This window comes from Entelurus aequoreus, linkage group LG20 (assembly GCF_033978785.1).
Source record: "Entelurus aequoreus isolate RoL-2023_Sb linkage group LG20, RoL_Eaeq_v1.1, whole genome shotgun sequence".
Classification (NCBI taxonomy): Eukaryota; Metazoa; Chordata; class Actinopteri; order Syngnathiformes; family Syngnathidae; genus Entelurus; species Entelurus aequoreus.
The window spans coordinates 46,140,700-46,157,275 of record NC_084750.1 but is presented as its reverse complement, the minus strand read 5'-3'; the positions used below and the strand labels follow the sequence as shown (position 1 = coordinate 46,157,275).

The 16,576-nt window shown below is 40.2% G+C and overlaps 1 protein-coding gene across 1 annotated transcript in view; it reads left to right on the top strand.

The window, feature by feature from the left end:
• The window catches only part of nsun2 (NOP2/Sun RNA methyltransferase 2), a 31,080-nt gene extending 14,843 nt beyond the window's left edge, over positions 1 to 16,237 (top strand). The window contains exons 10-19 of the mRNA XM_062030170.1: positions 643 to 716; positions 787 to 917; positions 1,082 to 1,178; positions 1,251 to 1,456; positions 4,408 to 4,500; positions 4,566 to 4,701; positions 10,113 to 10,193; positions 15,456 to 15,594; positions 15,665 to 15,704; positions 15,773 to 16,237. Of these exons, the coding sequence (XP_061886154.1) occupies positions 643 to 716; positions 787 to 917; positions 1,082 to 1,178; positions 1,251 to 1,456; positions 4,408 to 4,500; positions 4,566 to 4,701; positions 10,113 to 10,193; positions 15,456 to 15,594; positions 15,665 to 15,704; positions 15,773 to 15,992 (1,217 nt within the window). The 3' untranslated portion in view covers positions 15,993 to 16,237. The remainder of the gene's footprint in view (positions 1 to 642; positions 717 to 786; positions 918 to 1,081; positions 1,179 to 1,250; positions 1,457 to 4,407; positions 4,501 to 4,565; positions 4,702 to 10,112; positions 10,194 to 15,455; positions 15,595 to 15,664; positions 15,705 to 15,772) is intronic.
• The last annotated feature ends 339 nt before the right edge of the window (positions 16,238 to 16,576 follow it).

Here is a 16,576-nt window from a genome sequence, read left to right as displayed (position 1 = left end):
GAAGGTAAATAACTTTATCCTAAATAAATAAACCAAAAAAATAATGAATTCTCGTTTCTGTAAGCAAAAATGTAACTTAAATAAATATCAAACATCTTAAAGTGCATTATTTTTCACAGTTGAAAAAACTAGGTCGTCTTTTTGTTTGTTGCCACCACGTAATCACAACATTCTTGCTCGTTCGTCCGTGTTGATGGGCTCATATTGCCCATCCCATTTGAAGCTGAAATATTCCCATGAGACGTTTGGCTTTGCAATCCTATTTTTTCCCCGTCTAATTTGTGTTACTTTGCGGCACTTCTGACTAGAGAGTGGCGAGGCTGTGCTTCCTGTGCGTGTCAAACTGGTGGTCTCGCTCTGCCCACCAACAACTGTAAAGAGGGCTCTCTGCGTTCACTTAATTCCACTGGTGAATAAAGGCGATGCAGAGATTAAGACCTTTTCCTCCCAGTTTGAAGCGAGGAAGCCTCAACAATTCTGTCGGTGACGGCGAAGAATAAAAGCCCTCAGCCTCCTATGATTACCTTATCACACTAGTTAAAACTTTGAGGTGCAGCCCTACTCTCAAGTTTCACTTTTTTGGTATTGTCCCTCGAGAAGAAGGAAAATACATTTGAGTCTGATTTGGTCTTTCTGGTGTAGGAGCACTGGAGCTTGTGGACTGCTCTTCAGACCTGCCAGGCTTGAAGTGGATGCCCGGCGTCACTTCCTGGAAGGTGAGTGCAACATCAGCATCACAACTTTTGTCTAGCCTAGAAAGGATGTGAAGTGTTCTTGTGTCTGCAGCTGATGACCAAAGAGGGCAAGTGGTACCCTGACTGGTCGGCGGTTCCGAGCTGCCGGCACACTCAAATCCGACCCACCATGTTCCCGCCCACTGACGCCCAGAAACTGGCCGGCATGCATCTGGAGAGATGGTATGAAGGATAAATGTGCTGTCCAGCAGAGGGCGCTGTTGTCCCATCTTTTACCTTCTTGAATGCAGGACTAAAAGTCTTCTTGTATCTCTGCTGGCACATTTCTCCATGTGCTTGATTCTCTTATCCCAGCTCAGACTTCATTACAAGCTTTGTCTTCCCAGCATGAGGATTTTGCCTCATCACCAGAACACAGGAGGTTTCTTTGTGGCCGTGTTGATGAAGAAAGCCTCCATGCCCTGGAACAGAAGATACCCCAAGGTACGCTCCAGACTTGTCCCTCGGCTGTTCGGTTTTTACCCGTCACAGCTGGTAACTCCTTTACTTGTCCAGCTGGGGAGAGACGCCCCGTCTGGCACCGAGGCCCAAACACAGAGCTCCCCGGGGGCCCCTGCACCGACTCCCTGCCTATCCGAGAGTGTCGCCGCAGACGGAGAGGAGCGGGAGGAAGACGGCGCCGAGGGCACAGTAGACGGGGACGCCCAGGAGGGAGCAACCAAAGATCAGGAGAAGAGTGACAAGCAAGATGGCGTGTGTGGGTGAGTTTGAGTTTGAGTTTATTTGGAACATGCAAGCATACAACATGATACATCACAATTTCCAGTTTCTTTTCAACATGTTGGAAAAGGAGTAGGAAGAAGCAGAGCTTATTTAATCCTACCCCTTTTCTTTACATGACAGTTGCAAAACTTTTTGTTCACTTCCTGTTCACAATTTTTTCACAATAAACTCCATAAGTAATCACAATAAAAATAAATAAATAAATAATAGTAAGAATTTAATAATAATAATTGGTGAAGTAAGTCATGTTTCATATGATGAGATAAGTAAGATTACTTTAAGAATGAATGAATGGATGGATGAAATAAATTGAGAATGTTTGTCATGGTTCTTCTTTGTACTTTGTAAACACTTTAAGTTTGAAGAGTTTCTTGAAGTGTATCATATTAGTACATTGTTTGATTGCTTTGCTTAATCCATTCCATCATTTAATTCCACATACTGATATACTGAAGGTCTTAAGTGTTGTACGTGCAAACAAATATTTTAAATTACGTTTTTCATCACGTACACAGCTACTCCTCCTCCATTTTTGTTGGTTCTGTTGATGTAGTTTAGTTCATATCCCTCCAGATCAAAATCTATTCCTTTTTTATCATCAATCCATGTTTCTGTGACAGCAATCACTTTGAAGGGTTCGTTGATGTGTTCCAAAAAGTTCTTAATGTTGTTGTAATTTGCATACAAGCTTCTACTATTAAAATTAATAATTGACAATTTGTTATCACATTCAATGTTGCTATTATATTGAGTCACTCCATCCTTATTTTTATGTTTGCACTCATTTTATCTGCACCACAACCTCCATCCGTCTTATTCCACTTATCCGAGGTGGGGTCGCGGGGGCAGCAGCCTAAGCAGGGAAGCCCAGACTTTTCTCTCCCCAGCCACTTGGTCCAGCTCCTCCTGGGGGATCCCGAGGCGTTCCCAGGCCAGCGGGGAGACATAGTCTTCCCAACATGTCCTGGGTCTTCCCCGTGGCCTCCTACCGGTCGGACATGCCCGAAACACCTCCCTAGGGAGGTGTTCGGGTGGCATCCTGATCAGATGCCCAAACCACCTCATCTGGCTCCTCTCCATGTGGAGAGCAGCGGCTTTACTTTGAGCTCCCCCCGGATGGCAGAGCTTCTCACCCTATCTCTAAGGGAGAGACCCGCCACCCGGCGGAGGAAACTCATTTGGGCCGCTTGTACCCGTGATCTTGTCCTTTCGGTCATAACCCAAAGCTCATGACCATAGGTGAGGATGGGAACGTAGATCGACCGCTAAATTGAGAGCTTTGCCTTCCGGCTCAGCTCCTTCTTCACTACAACGGATCGATACAGCGTCCGCATTACTGAAGACGCCGCACCGATCCACCTGTCGATCTCACCATCCACTCTTCCCTCACTCGTGAACAAGACTCCCAGGTACTTGAACTCCTCCACTTTGGGGCAGGGTCTCCTCCCCAACCCGGAGATGGCACTCCACCCTTTTCCGGGCGAGAACCATGGACTCGGACTTGGAGGTGCTGATTCTCATCCCAGTCGCTTCACACTCGGCTGCGACCGGTCCAGTGAGAGCTGAAGATCCTGGCCAGATGAAGCCATCAGGACCACATCATCTGCAAAAAGCAGAGACCTAATCCTGCAGCCACCAAACCGGATCCCCTCAACGCCTTGACTGCACCTAGAAATTCTGTCCATAAAAGTTCTGAACAGAATGGGTGACAAAGGGCAGCCTTGGCGGAGTCCAACCCTCACTGGAAACGTGTCTGACTTACTGCCGGCAATGCGGACCAAGCTCTGGCACTGATCATACAGGGAGCGGACCGCCACAATCAGACAGTCCGATACCCCATACTCTCTGAGCACTCCCCACAGGACTTCCCAAGGGACACGGTCGAATGCCTTCTCCAAGTCCACAAAGCACATGTAGACTGGTTGGGCAAACTCTCATGCACCCTCAAGGACCCTGCCCAGAGTATAGAGCTGGTCCACAGTTCCACCACCAGGACGAAAACCACACTGTTCCTCCTGAATCCGAGGCTGGACTATCCTCTCCAGTACACCTGAATAGACCTTACCGGGAAGGCTGAGGAGTGTGATCCCACTACCACAACCTATTCTATTGATCATGTATTCATAAGAAATCATTGGTCAGATATCAACACAAAAGCATGTATCAGATGGTATCAGCTTGCATCTAAATGTCCTCCAATAAGACCATCTGTCCTTCTATTTTAATCAAGTCATTTACAAAAGGTAAACATGCTAGGCTGTAGCTTACTAGGAGCGAGCAGCTACACAACAGCTAAGCACACAATAACACACAAGCTAGACATAGGTAATAATCATTGAACAATATTGCAGTGTAAAACAGCACATTTGTCAACATAAACAAGTATTAAATCATTACAGTTACATAGTACTTACACATACAAAGTCTCCAAGGCAGAAGCGTATCAGAAAGTATCCAGTAACAAAAGTGTCCGCATCATTTGATTTGAGCCTACACAATACATAAACAAATAAAAATCATCAACAAGCAAACAATTTACAGTCACAGAATATTCATTACCATATAAATATAACTACACAATACAAAACCAAACAAATCATCAACAAGCAAACTAATTTACAGACTCGGATAAAATATTACTTTCCTTTTTAAAACCTGTTTACTTTCAATGCCGGTGAGAATTGGAGGCAGGTTATTCCACAGCGATACAGATCTATAAATAAAAGATTTCCGCAAAGCATTCTTCCTGGGACGAGGGAGTACAAAATGACCCTCACTAGACGCCCTGGTATTATGATTATGTATACTGCTACTGTAAACTATTTGGGCCATGAGAAAAGTAAGAGTTTGACTACTGGTTACTGATTTGAACAATGTTAGAGTATTAGCTGACAATAAAGTTGTTGAATCTTGTTACTTCCATCCCCAGGCCTCCACCGTCCAAGAAGGTGAAACTGTTTGGCTACAAAGAAGATCCTTTTGTGTTCCTAAGTGAAGATGATCCCATCTTCACCTCCATGCAGTGAGTGCAGCTGACCTCTGTGTGGCGCCCTTCCAACCTTCCACTTCATGCGCTCTACTCGACAGATCTTTCTACGATTTGTCCGCGGACTTCCCCAAGCTGAACGTCCTGAGCAGAACCCACGAGGGCAAGAAGAGACACTTGTACATGGTGTCCAAGGAGCTGCGCAACGTGCTGGTCAACAACTGCGAGCGCATGAAGGTGCGTATCTGCTTTTCTAGACATGATCTCCAATCCCAAATATCAGCTGCGGTCTACACTGGACTGCAAACTAAAGATGCTAAAAGTCATCTAAGCTACATGATCGAAACAAACATCTGAGTCAGGGTTGCCCAAACTTTCTCCACTGAACAATCAGAGCATGCGGGGCCATTTTCACCAACACAATTTATACATTGTTTCAACCTTTAGGGCTCCCCTCAAATTTGGTTCTGGGGACCTGGGGCCGTACTTACCCAGCTTCTTAGAATTACTCCTAAGAAGTCTGCTAAGAGTTGACTTAAGAGTAAATAAATTCTTGGCTGAAAGCTGCACTTAAAAGTTAGTTATCAAGCGTCTTACTCACACTTTCAGCGAAGTGTAGGACTGAATCTTAAGTGTCACACTCAGAGCTGAATTACGACATTACTATATGCCGTAAACGCAATTTTAGGTGACGTCATTTCTGTGTCCATAGAAATGACCAATCACGGAAGGGAATCCCTCGTCTAAGAATAAAGAAATATCTTGGAAATATTTAAGTGGACAATGGGAGTGTATATTTTGACAATAAACTACAAAATAATACAAAACAAACTAGTCCCCGCCGGCACTCACGCTACCGCTCCCTCTCTTCTCTCGCCCACACACTCACTGACGTCACTCACCTCACGGCCACACACATACGCTACTGTCATAACATTTTCTTCCCAATTCATTAATTAGGCAACTAATTTGAAACTGGTGTGGGTGGCTCTATATATACTAGCCCACTGCAGACACATGCAGAAATCAACAAGGAATCGAAAAGTATTAAATCTGTGACAAAAATAATATCCGCTCTGTCTAAACGATACCGTTTGATCAGCTGCTCGTCATCAAAAAAAACCAAAACATTGTTCCGTTCCCTGAACGTTGGCGCACGTCTCTCTCGCCTCAGTGCCATCCCCTGCTGGCAACTCCTAACCACTTAAGACACCTCTGAAGGTCTCTTAAATATCGTGGAGAGTAGGAGTGATTGTTAGACTTAAGAACGTTGATAAAAAGCTTTTATTCTTAAGTTTGAGAGTAGGACTAAATTTCGCAAATTCTCAGGACTTAAGTGTAAAATGGCACTCTAAGAAGCTTGATAAGTACGGCCCCTGGAAGGATCTCAGTCATAAACATTTTAATGAGTCATATATTATTTTATTTTTTTTCTATTCAATGCTTAAATCTCTGACTCAACTTCAAGTCTGTTATAATTTTTTTTTTATTGTTTTATGCCCTTTTTGTCAAAACCCAGTTTTTCATGGCAAAAACAAATATCAATCATTCAATGTTTACTTATAAAGCCCTAAATCACAAGTGTCTCAAAGGGCTGCACAAGCCACAACGACATCCTCAGCTCAGATATATTAAATATTTCCTCCCTAAACTATTTCAAATTTGAAATCTTCAATGTAATGTAATTTGAGTCTTAAATAGGTCATTTATTCATAACAATATTATTTTATTTCATTATTTTTTGAGCAATGACAGTTTAAAAATAAATAAATCACTAAATATTTGGGTTTGTAAAATGGCCCCACTCAACTTTTACGTGAATCTCTAGATCTATTTCAGCTCTAACAGTCAATTATAAGTGTTTACTTATTCATAGTTTATCTTATGCCCTTTTTGTTTTATGACCCTCAAACTATGCAGTATTTTCCCCAGATAAGCAGAATATTTGATGTGAAGTAATTGAATAGCTCAATCATTTAAAACATAGATTTTCTTTATTTGTTTGAGCAATGAACGCTTGAGAGAAAAAATCTGCCTGCATGGCATTTTTGTGTTATTAGTCAACATTGCAACTTTTTCTGGCTACATTTCACGTTTTTGCTCTTTTATTTCTTTTTGTGGTTTGTGTTTCCAAAAGTAGTTTTAATATGTGTGTTAAATATTATCTATAGGCTGCCAATGGCCCCCAGGCCGCACTTTGCATACTAGATGGAAGCTCTGGCATAAGTGACAAAGAGTGTAATGTCTAATATTACAATTATTTGAACTATGGAATAAATAATGCCGCATGTTGGCCCCATCAACAGTTTGTGGGCTAAATGGCAACTTTCATGCTTTGTGTCATGTTGTGCGACGTACATCCTAATTGTGCATGGCTATGCTGACTTTATTTACCTCCTGTTGTTCTGTGGACTCTGCCAAACACAGACTGATGCCTGCTGGGACTCTGCTTCACTTTGTTTACTCAGCCTGAAGCGACCAGGAGGGAAAAAAATAATAGATGTTGTTATGCCTTTTGTGTACGTCTACAATTGCCTCTTTTACTGTGGAATCATTATGAATAACCACGAGGGAGGCCAGTTATGTTCAACATAATAGATCACTACAAGGTAACCTGATAACAAAAATGTCCATTTTTAGAGAAGGGATTTCTGTCTCTTTAAAGGGAGCTCGATCTTCAAAGAGCCATTCTAAAGACTGGCTCGTTTTTTATAGTTAGGTGTTCTTTTAACAAGGAAACAATCATTAGTATTAGTTAAAGGCCTACTGAAATGATTTTTTTTATTCAAACGGGAATAGCAGATCCATTCTATGTGTCATACTTGATCATTTCGCGATATTGCCATATTTTTGCTGAAAGGATTTAGTAGAGAAAATCGACGATAAAGTTGGCAACTTTTGCTCGCTGATAAAAAAAAGCCTTGCCTGTAGCGGAAGTAGCGTGACGTCACAGGAGCTAGTATTCCTCACAATTCCCCGTTGTTTACAATGGAGCGAGAGAGATTCGGACCGAGAAAGTGACGATTACCCCATTAATTTGAGCGAGGATGAAAGATTCGTAGATGAGGAACGTTACAGTGAAGGACTTGAGAGGCAGTGATGGACGTATCTTTTTTCGCTCTGACCGTAACTTAGGTACAAGCTGGCTCATTGGATTCCACACTCTCCTTTTTCTATTGTAGATCACAGATTTGTATTTTAAACCACCTGGGATACTATATCCTCTTGAAAATGAGAGTCGAGAACGCGAAATGGACCTTCAGTGCCTTTTATCTCCACGACAATACATCGGCGAAATGCTTTAGCTACGAGCTAACGTGATAGCATCGTGCTTTAACTGCATATAGAAACAAAAAAAATAAACCCCTGACTGGAAGGATAGATAGAAAATCAACAATACTATTAAACCGTGGACATGTAAATACACGGTTAATGCTTTCCAGGCTGGCGAAGGTTAACAATGCTGTGCTAATGACGCCATTGAAGCTAACTTAGCAACCGGACCGCACAGAGCTATCCTAAAAACATTAGCTCTCCACCTACGCCAGCAAGCCCTCATCTGCTCATCAACACCCGTGCTCACCTGCGTTCCAGCGATCGGCAGAAGGACGAAGGACTCCGCCCGATGCGTTTGGCGCCCCGGAGACGTAGGAAGTCAAGGTGAGGTCGGCGGCTAGCGCGTCTGCTCTCCAACAAAGTCCTCCTGGTTGTGTTGCTGTAGTCCGCTGCTAATACACTGATCCCACCTACAACTGTCTTCTTTGCAGCCTTCATTGTTCATTAAACAAATTGCAAAAGATGTCCAGAATACTGTGGAATTATGAAATGAAAACAGAGCTTTTTGTATAGGATTCTACGGGGTACCATAACTTCCGTTATACTGACTTCGTCACGCGCATACGTCATCATACCGCGATGTTTCAGCCGGATGTTTCCCGGGAAATTTAAAATGTCACTTTATAAGTTAACCCGGCCGTATTGGCATGTGTTGCAATGTTAAGATTTCATCATTGATATATAAACTATCAGACTGCGTGGTCGCTAGTAGTGGCTTTCAGTAGGCCTTTAAGTATTACTCTTATTGGTGGGAATTATTTTATAGTATGGGTTATAATTTATTTTTGTTGTGTTTTCATTGTAAACATTCCATAAGGCGGTGCCATATTTCCATGCTTTGGCAGTGACATCACTAGTTTGAATTTTCCCCTCACCTAAAAAAATGTGTAGCATATTGAAAAACACACACAAATGAGTAAGAATTTTTTATTATTATTGTGTATACTGTAAAAAGTATAAATTAAACTACAATACAAAATTAAAAAATAATTAAAAATGGGAGTACAAAATTGTACGAGCCTACCTGGTGTGTGTACACTTGAACTGCTACCTTTTTAAAACGATGAACCCAAAGAGGGAATACAAATAAATACAATCCAAAAATAATATAAAATATATATATATTTTTAGATGAAAACACATATGTATGTATGTAAATGTACAGAAAGTATACAGAACATTGTTTTTAAAGGGGTCAGAATACTCTCCGTACCAACTGTATGTATATATTTATGAAAAAAATACATATATATTAATAAAAATGTTTTAATACATATTATTTCAATACATAAACATATGTATTATATTAAAATAAATGTATTTATTAATATATAATATAATCTATGTAAAAAAAGAAAAGTTAATACATCAAGTGTAAGCAGCATAATAAAAAATTGTAGTAAAGCAACAATTAAAAACAAACATTTGCATTTGCCAACTTTCCTTTAAACATGACTTATTTTCCAGTCAGCTGGCACGCACGTGCAGAGCGGGCAATCGCCAACGCTAAATTTGCCCCAAACAAACGGATCACAACTGGGAATCGTTAAAGGAGCCGTTTAAAATGTTCGATTTGTTTGCAAACGGCACTATTTATTTTGCGTGCAGCCTGTGTAAGCCTCAGCTCGTACCGTGACGGCCAAAATGCAGCAGCGTTCCAGCTAATGATGACACCCAAATAGCAAGCAGAGTGAAAGAAAAGTGTCAATTGAATGTGAAGTTTGTGGAGGTCGCTTTTGAAACGACCAAAGTTGATTTCCATCAAGTGTCGCTGTGTGTTGAGTTATCACCGGAGTCTTAAATGTCACTTCTGAGCTGAAGCAGAGAGCACTCGTCCTCTTCAACTACAATCTGTAAACTGCTTTGGTTCATATTGTGGAGGACGACGTTACACACTCAGCTTTTTTATTTATAGTGTCTGTAACATAGTCTTGTGTCCATTTGCTCTTCAACTGTTTAATAAACAAATGTTTGTATGAAGCAAACAAATTGTGTAAAATAGGTGTATAAAAAAATGTATTTATTATTTCTATTTATTTATTTATTTGAGTTAAACTGTCCTGTCCAGACACTCGGACAAATAATATTGTTGATGTAGAGATTGACGTTAGAAAAGACAAGTACTTCTCTTGTTGCCTTATTTGTATTTCACTAGGATTATATTAAACAAAAGCTCCAAGAATTGAAAGGAAGCGTTGCCAGAGATTCACAGCCCTATAAAATAGTATTAAACACTTGCGGGTTCACAGACAAAATGCGATGTATTTTCATGTTTTGACTTGATAAATGCTGACGGCCATTTTCCCTCGCAGGTGATAAACACAGGTGTGAAAGTGTGGTCTCGCAACAGTGATGGAGAAGAGTTTGGTTGTGCCTTTAGAGTGGCTCAAGAGGTGAGAGTTTGACCTTTTTATTCAAAGTCAGTGTTTCCCACACATTCATTTATTTGTGGCGGCCCGCCACGAAAGAATTACATCCGCCACGACTCGGATTTTCTTCATTTTTATTTTCGGGATTTGAATGCATTTATTTTGAAAGGGCAGCTGGAGAGAGACGGGGGAGGGGAAAGAGAGGGTGAGAGGGGGGATTGACGCGGAGCAAAGCGACTGTCAGGTGGGATGGAACTGGGGTGCTCTACCAGGTGAGATAAGTTAGAGCTGCATCGCTCGCGGCTCCTCATATATTTAACGTTAATCCGCGATTTCACCGAGCGTTTCACTGACGGTGAGCAGCCTGATGCTGCTTCATTAACACCGCCGCTGTTTGACTCGGGGGCCGGGGCAGACGCACGCAGTTACCATGCCGACGAGCTAACGTGTCCAGGTTAGAACCCTGTTGTCAATAAACACACGTGGAGACGGTGCTTCAGATACTAATACTAATTTGATACTGTAGTAGTTATCTTTTGTGTATTCATAATGTAAAATGGATGGACGTTTAAAACAAAACTGTTATTATTAATTAGTAAGTATACATTTTTTGAGCCTTTTTAGGGAAAATCATATTGTAGTAAATTACTCGATGTCATGGTGACCACGCCCATAGCCACGCCCCCACCGCCACAGGTATCTTGGCAGTTTATGGGAAACACTGAACGTGTTATTCTTTTTCAATCAATTTATTATACATCGTCCTGCTCTGATTAATCATGGAGTGTGACTAATACAAACGTTTCTGCAATAGGAGAAATAGGACTTCAGAGAAAAATGTCATTTGAAACATTTGTGTACTCCGCATACAGACACGCAACAACATAGTTTTACTCCGCATACAGACACACAACAACATAGTTTTACTGCGCATACAGACACACAAAAACATAGTTTTACTGCGCATACAGACACACAACAACATAGTTTTACTCCGCATACAGACACACAAAAACATAGTTTTACTGCGCATACAGACACACAAAAACATAGTTTTACTCCGCATACAGACACACAACAACATAGTTTTACTCCGCATACAGACACACAAAAACATAGTTTTACTGCGCATACAGACACACAAAAACATAGTTTTACTCCGCATACAGACACACAACAACATAGTTTTACTCCGCATACAGACACACAAAAACATAGTTTTACTCCGCATACAGACACACAAACATAGTTTTACTCTGCATACAGACACACAAAAACATAGTTTTACTGCGCATACAGACACACAAAAACATAGTTTTACTCCGCATACAGACACACAAAAACATAGTTTTACTCTGCATACAGACACACAAAAACATAGTTTTACTGCGCATACAGACACACACAAACATAGTTTTACTGCGCATACAGACACACACAAACATAGTTTTACTGCGCATACAGACACACAAAAACATAGTTTTACTCCGGATACAGACACACAAAAACATAGTTTTACTGCGCATACAGACACACAAAAACATAGTTTTACTCCGCATACAGACACACAAAAACATAGTTTTACTGCGCATACAGACACACAAAAACATAGTTTTACTCCGCATACAGACACACAACAACATAGTTTTAGTCCGCATACAGACACACAAAAACATAGTTTTACTCCGCATACAGACACACAAAAACATAGTTTTACTGCGCATACAGACACACAAAAACATAGTTTTACTCCGCATACAGACACACAAAAACATAGTTTTACTCTGCATACAGACACACAAAAACATAGTTTTACTGCGCATACAGACACACAAAAACATAGTTTTACTCCGCATACAGACACACAAAAACATAGTTTTACTCTGCATACAGACACACACAAACATAGTTTTACTGCGCATACAGACACACACAAACATAGTTTTACTGCGCATACAGACACACAAAAACATAGTTTTACTCCGCATACAGACACACAAAAACATAGTTTTACTGCGCATACAGACACACAAAAACATAGTTTACTGCGCATACAGACACACAAAAACATAGTTTTACTCCGCATACAGACACACAAAAACATAGTTTACTGCGCATACAGACACACAAAAACATAGTTTTACTCCGCATACAGACACACAAAAACATAGTTTTACTGCGCATACAGACACACAAAAACAGTTTTACTCCGCATACAGACACACAAAAACATAGTTTTACTGCGCATACAGACACACAAAAACATAGTTTTACTCTGCATACAGACACACAAAAACATAGTTTTACTGCGCATACAGACACACACAAACATAGTTTTACTGCGCATACAGACACACACAAACATAGTTTTACTGCGCATACAGACACACAAAAACATAGTTTTACTCCGCATACAGACACACAAAAACATAGTTTTACTGCGCATACAGACACACAAAAACATAGTTTTACTCCGCATACAGACACACAAAAACAGTTTTACTCCGCATACAGACACACAAAAACATAGTTTTACTCCGCATACAGACACACAAAAACATAGTTTTACTGCGCATACAGACACACAAAAACATAGTTTTACTCCGCATACAGACACACAAAAACATAGTTTTACTCCGCATACAGACACACAACAACATAGTTTTACTCCGCATACAGACACACAAAAACAGTTTTACTCCGCATACAGACACACAAAAACATAGTTTTACTCCGCATACAGACACACAAAAACATAGTTTTACTCCGCATACAGACACACAAAAACATAGTTTTACTCTGCATACAGACACACAAAAACATAGTTTTACTGCGCATACAGACACACAAAAACATAGTTTTACTCCGCATACAGACACACAAAAACATAGTTTTACTCTGCATACAGACACACAAAAACATAGTTTTACTGCGCATACAGACACACACAAACATAGTTTTACTGCGCATACAGACACACACAAACATAGTTTTACTGCGCATACAGACACACAAAAACATAGTTTTACTCCGCATACAGACACACAAAAACATAGTTTTACTGCGCATACAGACACACAAAAACATAGTTTACTGCGCATACAGACACACAAAAACATAGTTTTACTCCGCATACAGACACACAAAAACATAGTTTTACTGCGCATACAGACACACAAAAACATAGTTTTACTGCGCATACAGACACACAAAAACATAGTTTTACTCCGCATACAGACACACAAAAACATAGTTTTACTCCGCATACAGACACACAAAAACATAGTTTTACTGCGCATACAGACACACAAAAACATAGTTTTACTCCGCATACAGACACACAAAAACATAGTTTTACTCCGCATACAGACACACAACAACATAGTTTTACTCCGCATACAGACACACAAAAACAGTTTTACTCCGCATACAGACACACAAAAACATAGTTTTACTGCGCATACAGACACACAAAAACATAGTTTTACTCCGCATACAGACACACAAAAACATAGTTTTACTCTGCATACAGACACACAAAAACATAGTTTTACTGCGCATACAGACACACAAAAACATAGTTTTACTCCGCATACAGACACACAAAAACATAGTTTTACTCCGCATACAGACACACAACAACATAGTTTTACTCCGCATACAGACACACAAAAACAGTTTTACTCCGCATACAGACACACAAAAACATAGTTTTACTGCGCATACAGACACACAAAAACATAGTTTTACTCCGCATACAGACACACAAAAACATAGTTTTACTCTGCATACAGACACACAAAAACATAGTTTTACTGCGCATACAGACACACAAAAACATAGTTTTACTCCGCATACAGACACACAAAAACATAGTTTTACTCTGCATACAGACACACAAAAACATAGTTTTACTGCGCATACAGACACACACAAACATAGTTTTACTGCGCATACAGACACACACAAACATAGTTTTACTGCGCATACAGACACACAAAAACATAGTTTTACTCCGCATACAGACACACAAAAACATAGTTTTACTGCGCATACAGACACACAAAAACATAGTTTACTGCGCATACAGACACACAAAAACATAGTTTTACTCCGCATACAGACACACAAAAACATAGTTTTACTGCGCATACAGACACACAAAAACATAGTTTTACTCCGCATACAGACACACACAAACATTGTATGCGGAGTAATAAGACCTTGAGCATAGCAAGCAGTATGTGCAAGGAAATTACGGAATGGATTAAGCAAAGAAGTCAAACAAAAACTTCACAAAGTACAAAGAAGAAACCTGATGAACATTTTGAATCTTATTGGAAAAATGTGATAATCTTATTCATCTCATAATGTGAACCATGAATTATTTATTTATGAGAACTGTATTTATTCTTGATTTAATAATTATTTACTTGCTAATTTGTCTATTGTATTTTTTGTAGCACACTGGTATATATGAATTTACGAAACTGGAACAATATGATAAATGCCACAGACATTTACTGACACTCGTAAATTGTGTTAGCATATTAGCTAATGCTAACAACGCCAGCATCATTACATTAAAATAGCACCTACAAATATGCATAAAAACACCCCTAAAGACATCACACATGAGACGGTTTAGTAAGCAAGAATGGTTTTAGTTATATTGTAAAACCTACAAACGTCGCTTGGAATGATGAATGAAGAAGCCATACGAGTAGAAACGCTCTGGATGGCTAAAAGACTGAACTTCCGGTTGAACGCTCTAAACGGAAGGGCGCTGCAGCACCTGCAGCAGGCGAACTCGTCCAAAGGTTGGCACCATAAGACAACAATAAAACACCTCATCAGTGTGTTAGGGAAGACAAATCCCTAAATTGGCTGCACCATTTTGTAAGCCGCAGGGCTCAAAGCGTAGGAAAAAAGTATCCGCTTACAGTCTGGAATTTACGGTATTTATTTATTCACTGTTACTGATTGAGTAAAAATAAAGTGTAAGGGGTAGGATTAAGTAAGCTCCTGTTAGTACATGACAAACTGTAAATACATGATGTATCATATTGTCATCGTATTCAAGTTCCACCAGAACTAAAACCTTCATGCACAGCAATGACCACGTTGACAATGTGCATTTATTATGAACAAATAATGAAGGTTATGGCAAGAAGTTCAATCGTTATTTCAACAATTTTGGCAATAAGGTGAAGACTGAAATAATGCATCACTAACAATAAAGAAGTCAGTTGCATTGCTCACCTGCTGACTCCGCCCCCTCCTCAGGGCATCTACACTCTGCAGCCGTACATTCGCTCCAGGATCATCACGGTGAGCGTGGAGGACGTGAAGGTGCTGCTGACTCAGGAGAATCCCTTCCTCAGCAAGCTGGAGGAGCACGCCCACGCTCAAGCCAAGACAATGGGTAGCGTGTGCGTTGACTGGTGTTAGTGTGTGAGCAGTTAATTAACACCTTGACTACTTCTGCTTTGCAGACATGGGCAGCATCGTCTTGAAGTACATCCCCGACCCCCAGTGAGTGTCTTACCTGTCCTGTCAGCTCCCGTCTTCTCCTGCCCATGTCTTCCCTTTGTGTGGCACAGGAAGCCCTCGGAGCCTCAGTGTCCCATCCGGCTGTGCGGCTGGAGGGGGAAGACGTCCATCCGAGCCTTCGTGGCCCGAAATGAGCGGTACCACTACCTGCGCATGCTGGGCGTGGAGGTGTTCAGGGACAAGCAGGGCGCGGCACACAAAGCTCCAGAGGACCACAACCCAGCAGAGCAGGATGACTCGGCCACAAAGATGGAGGAGAGCAGCGGCTGAGAAGGATGAAAGACACACGGAGCGTGAGAACATTTTCTTTACACGCAAGCTTCCAAAACAAAACATTTTTGCTTTCCATGCCTCCAGGAGGATAACTTTTTTTTTTTTTTTTTTATTGAACGGCTTCTGAATTTGCTTGAATCATAGTATTATAACTTTACTTTCAGTTTTTAAAGTTTTATATTAAGTCTCATCTCGTTTTGTACACCTGTATAGAAAACAATAAAGGTGTGGACAAATATTTACTAGTCATTATTTGAGCTCTATTATTTTTTGTTTATTCTTTTTAATTAATTCCCTACAAAGTATTTTTGTAGTATAGTATATTTACATTTTCTGTCAAATTATTGAATTGTATTATCAGGTTAGAAATATTTACATATCATTTTTACATTATATTACATCTTTGAGATTATTTAGACAGTATAAAATGACATTTTTATTTATTATTTAATTATAATAGCAAATATTGAATTTTACTTTAACCCTTTGCCTTATGTTTACACAAGAGAGGCGTGAATCGTACAACTATTATAATAGTTTTTAAAGACCTTAACAATTCCCAAAATGTATTTTCTTAGTAT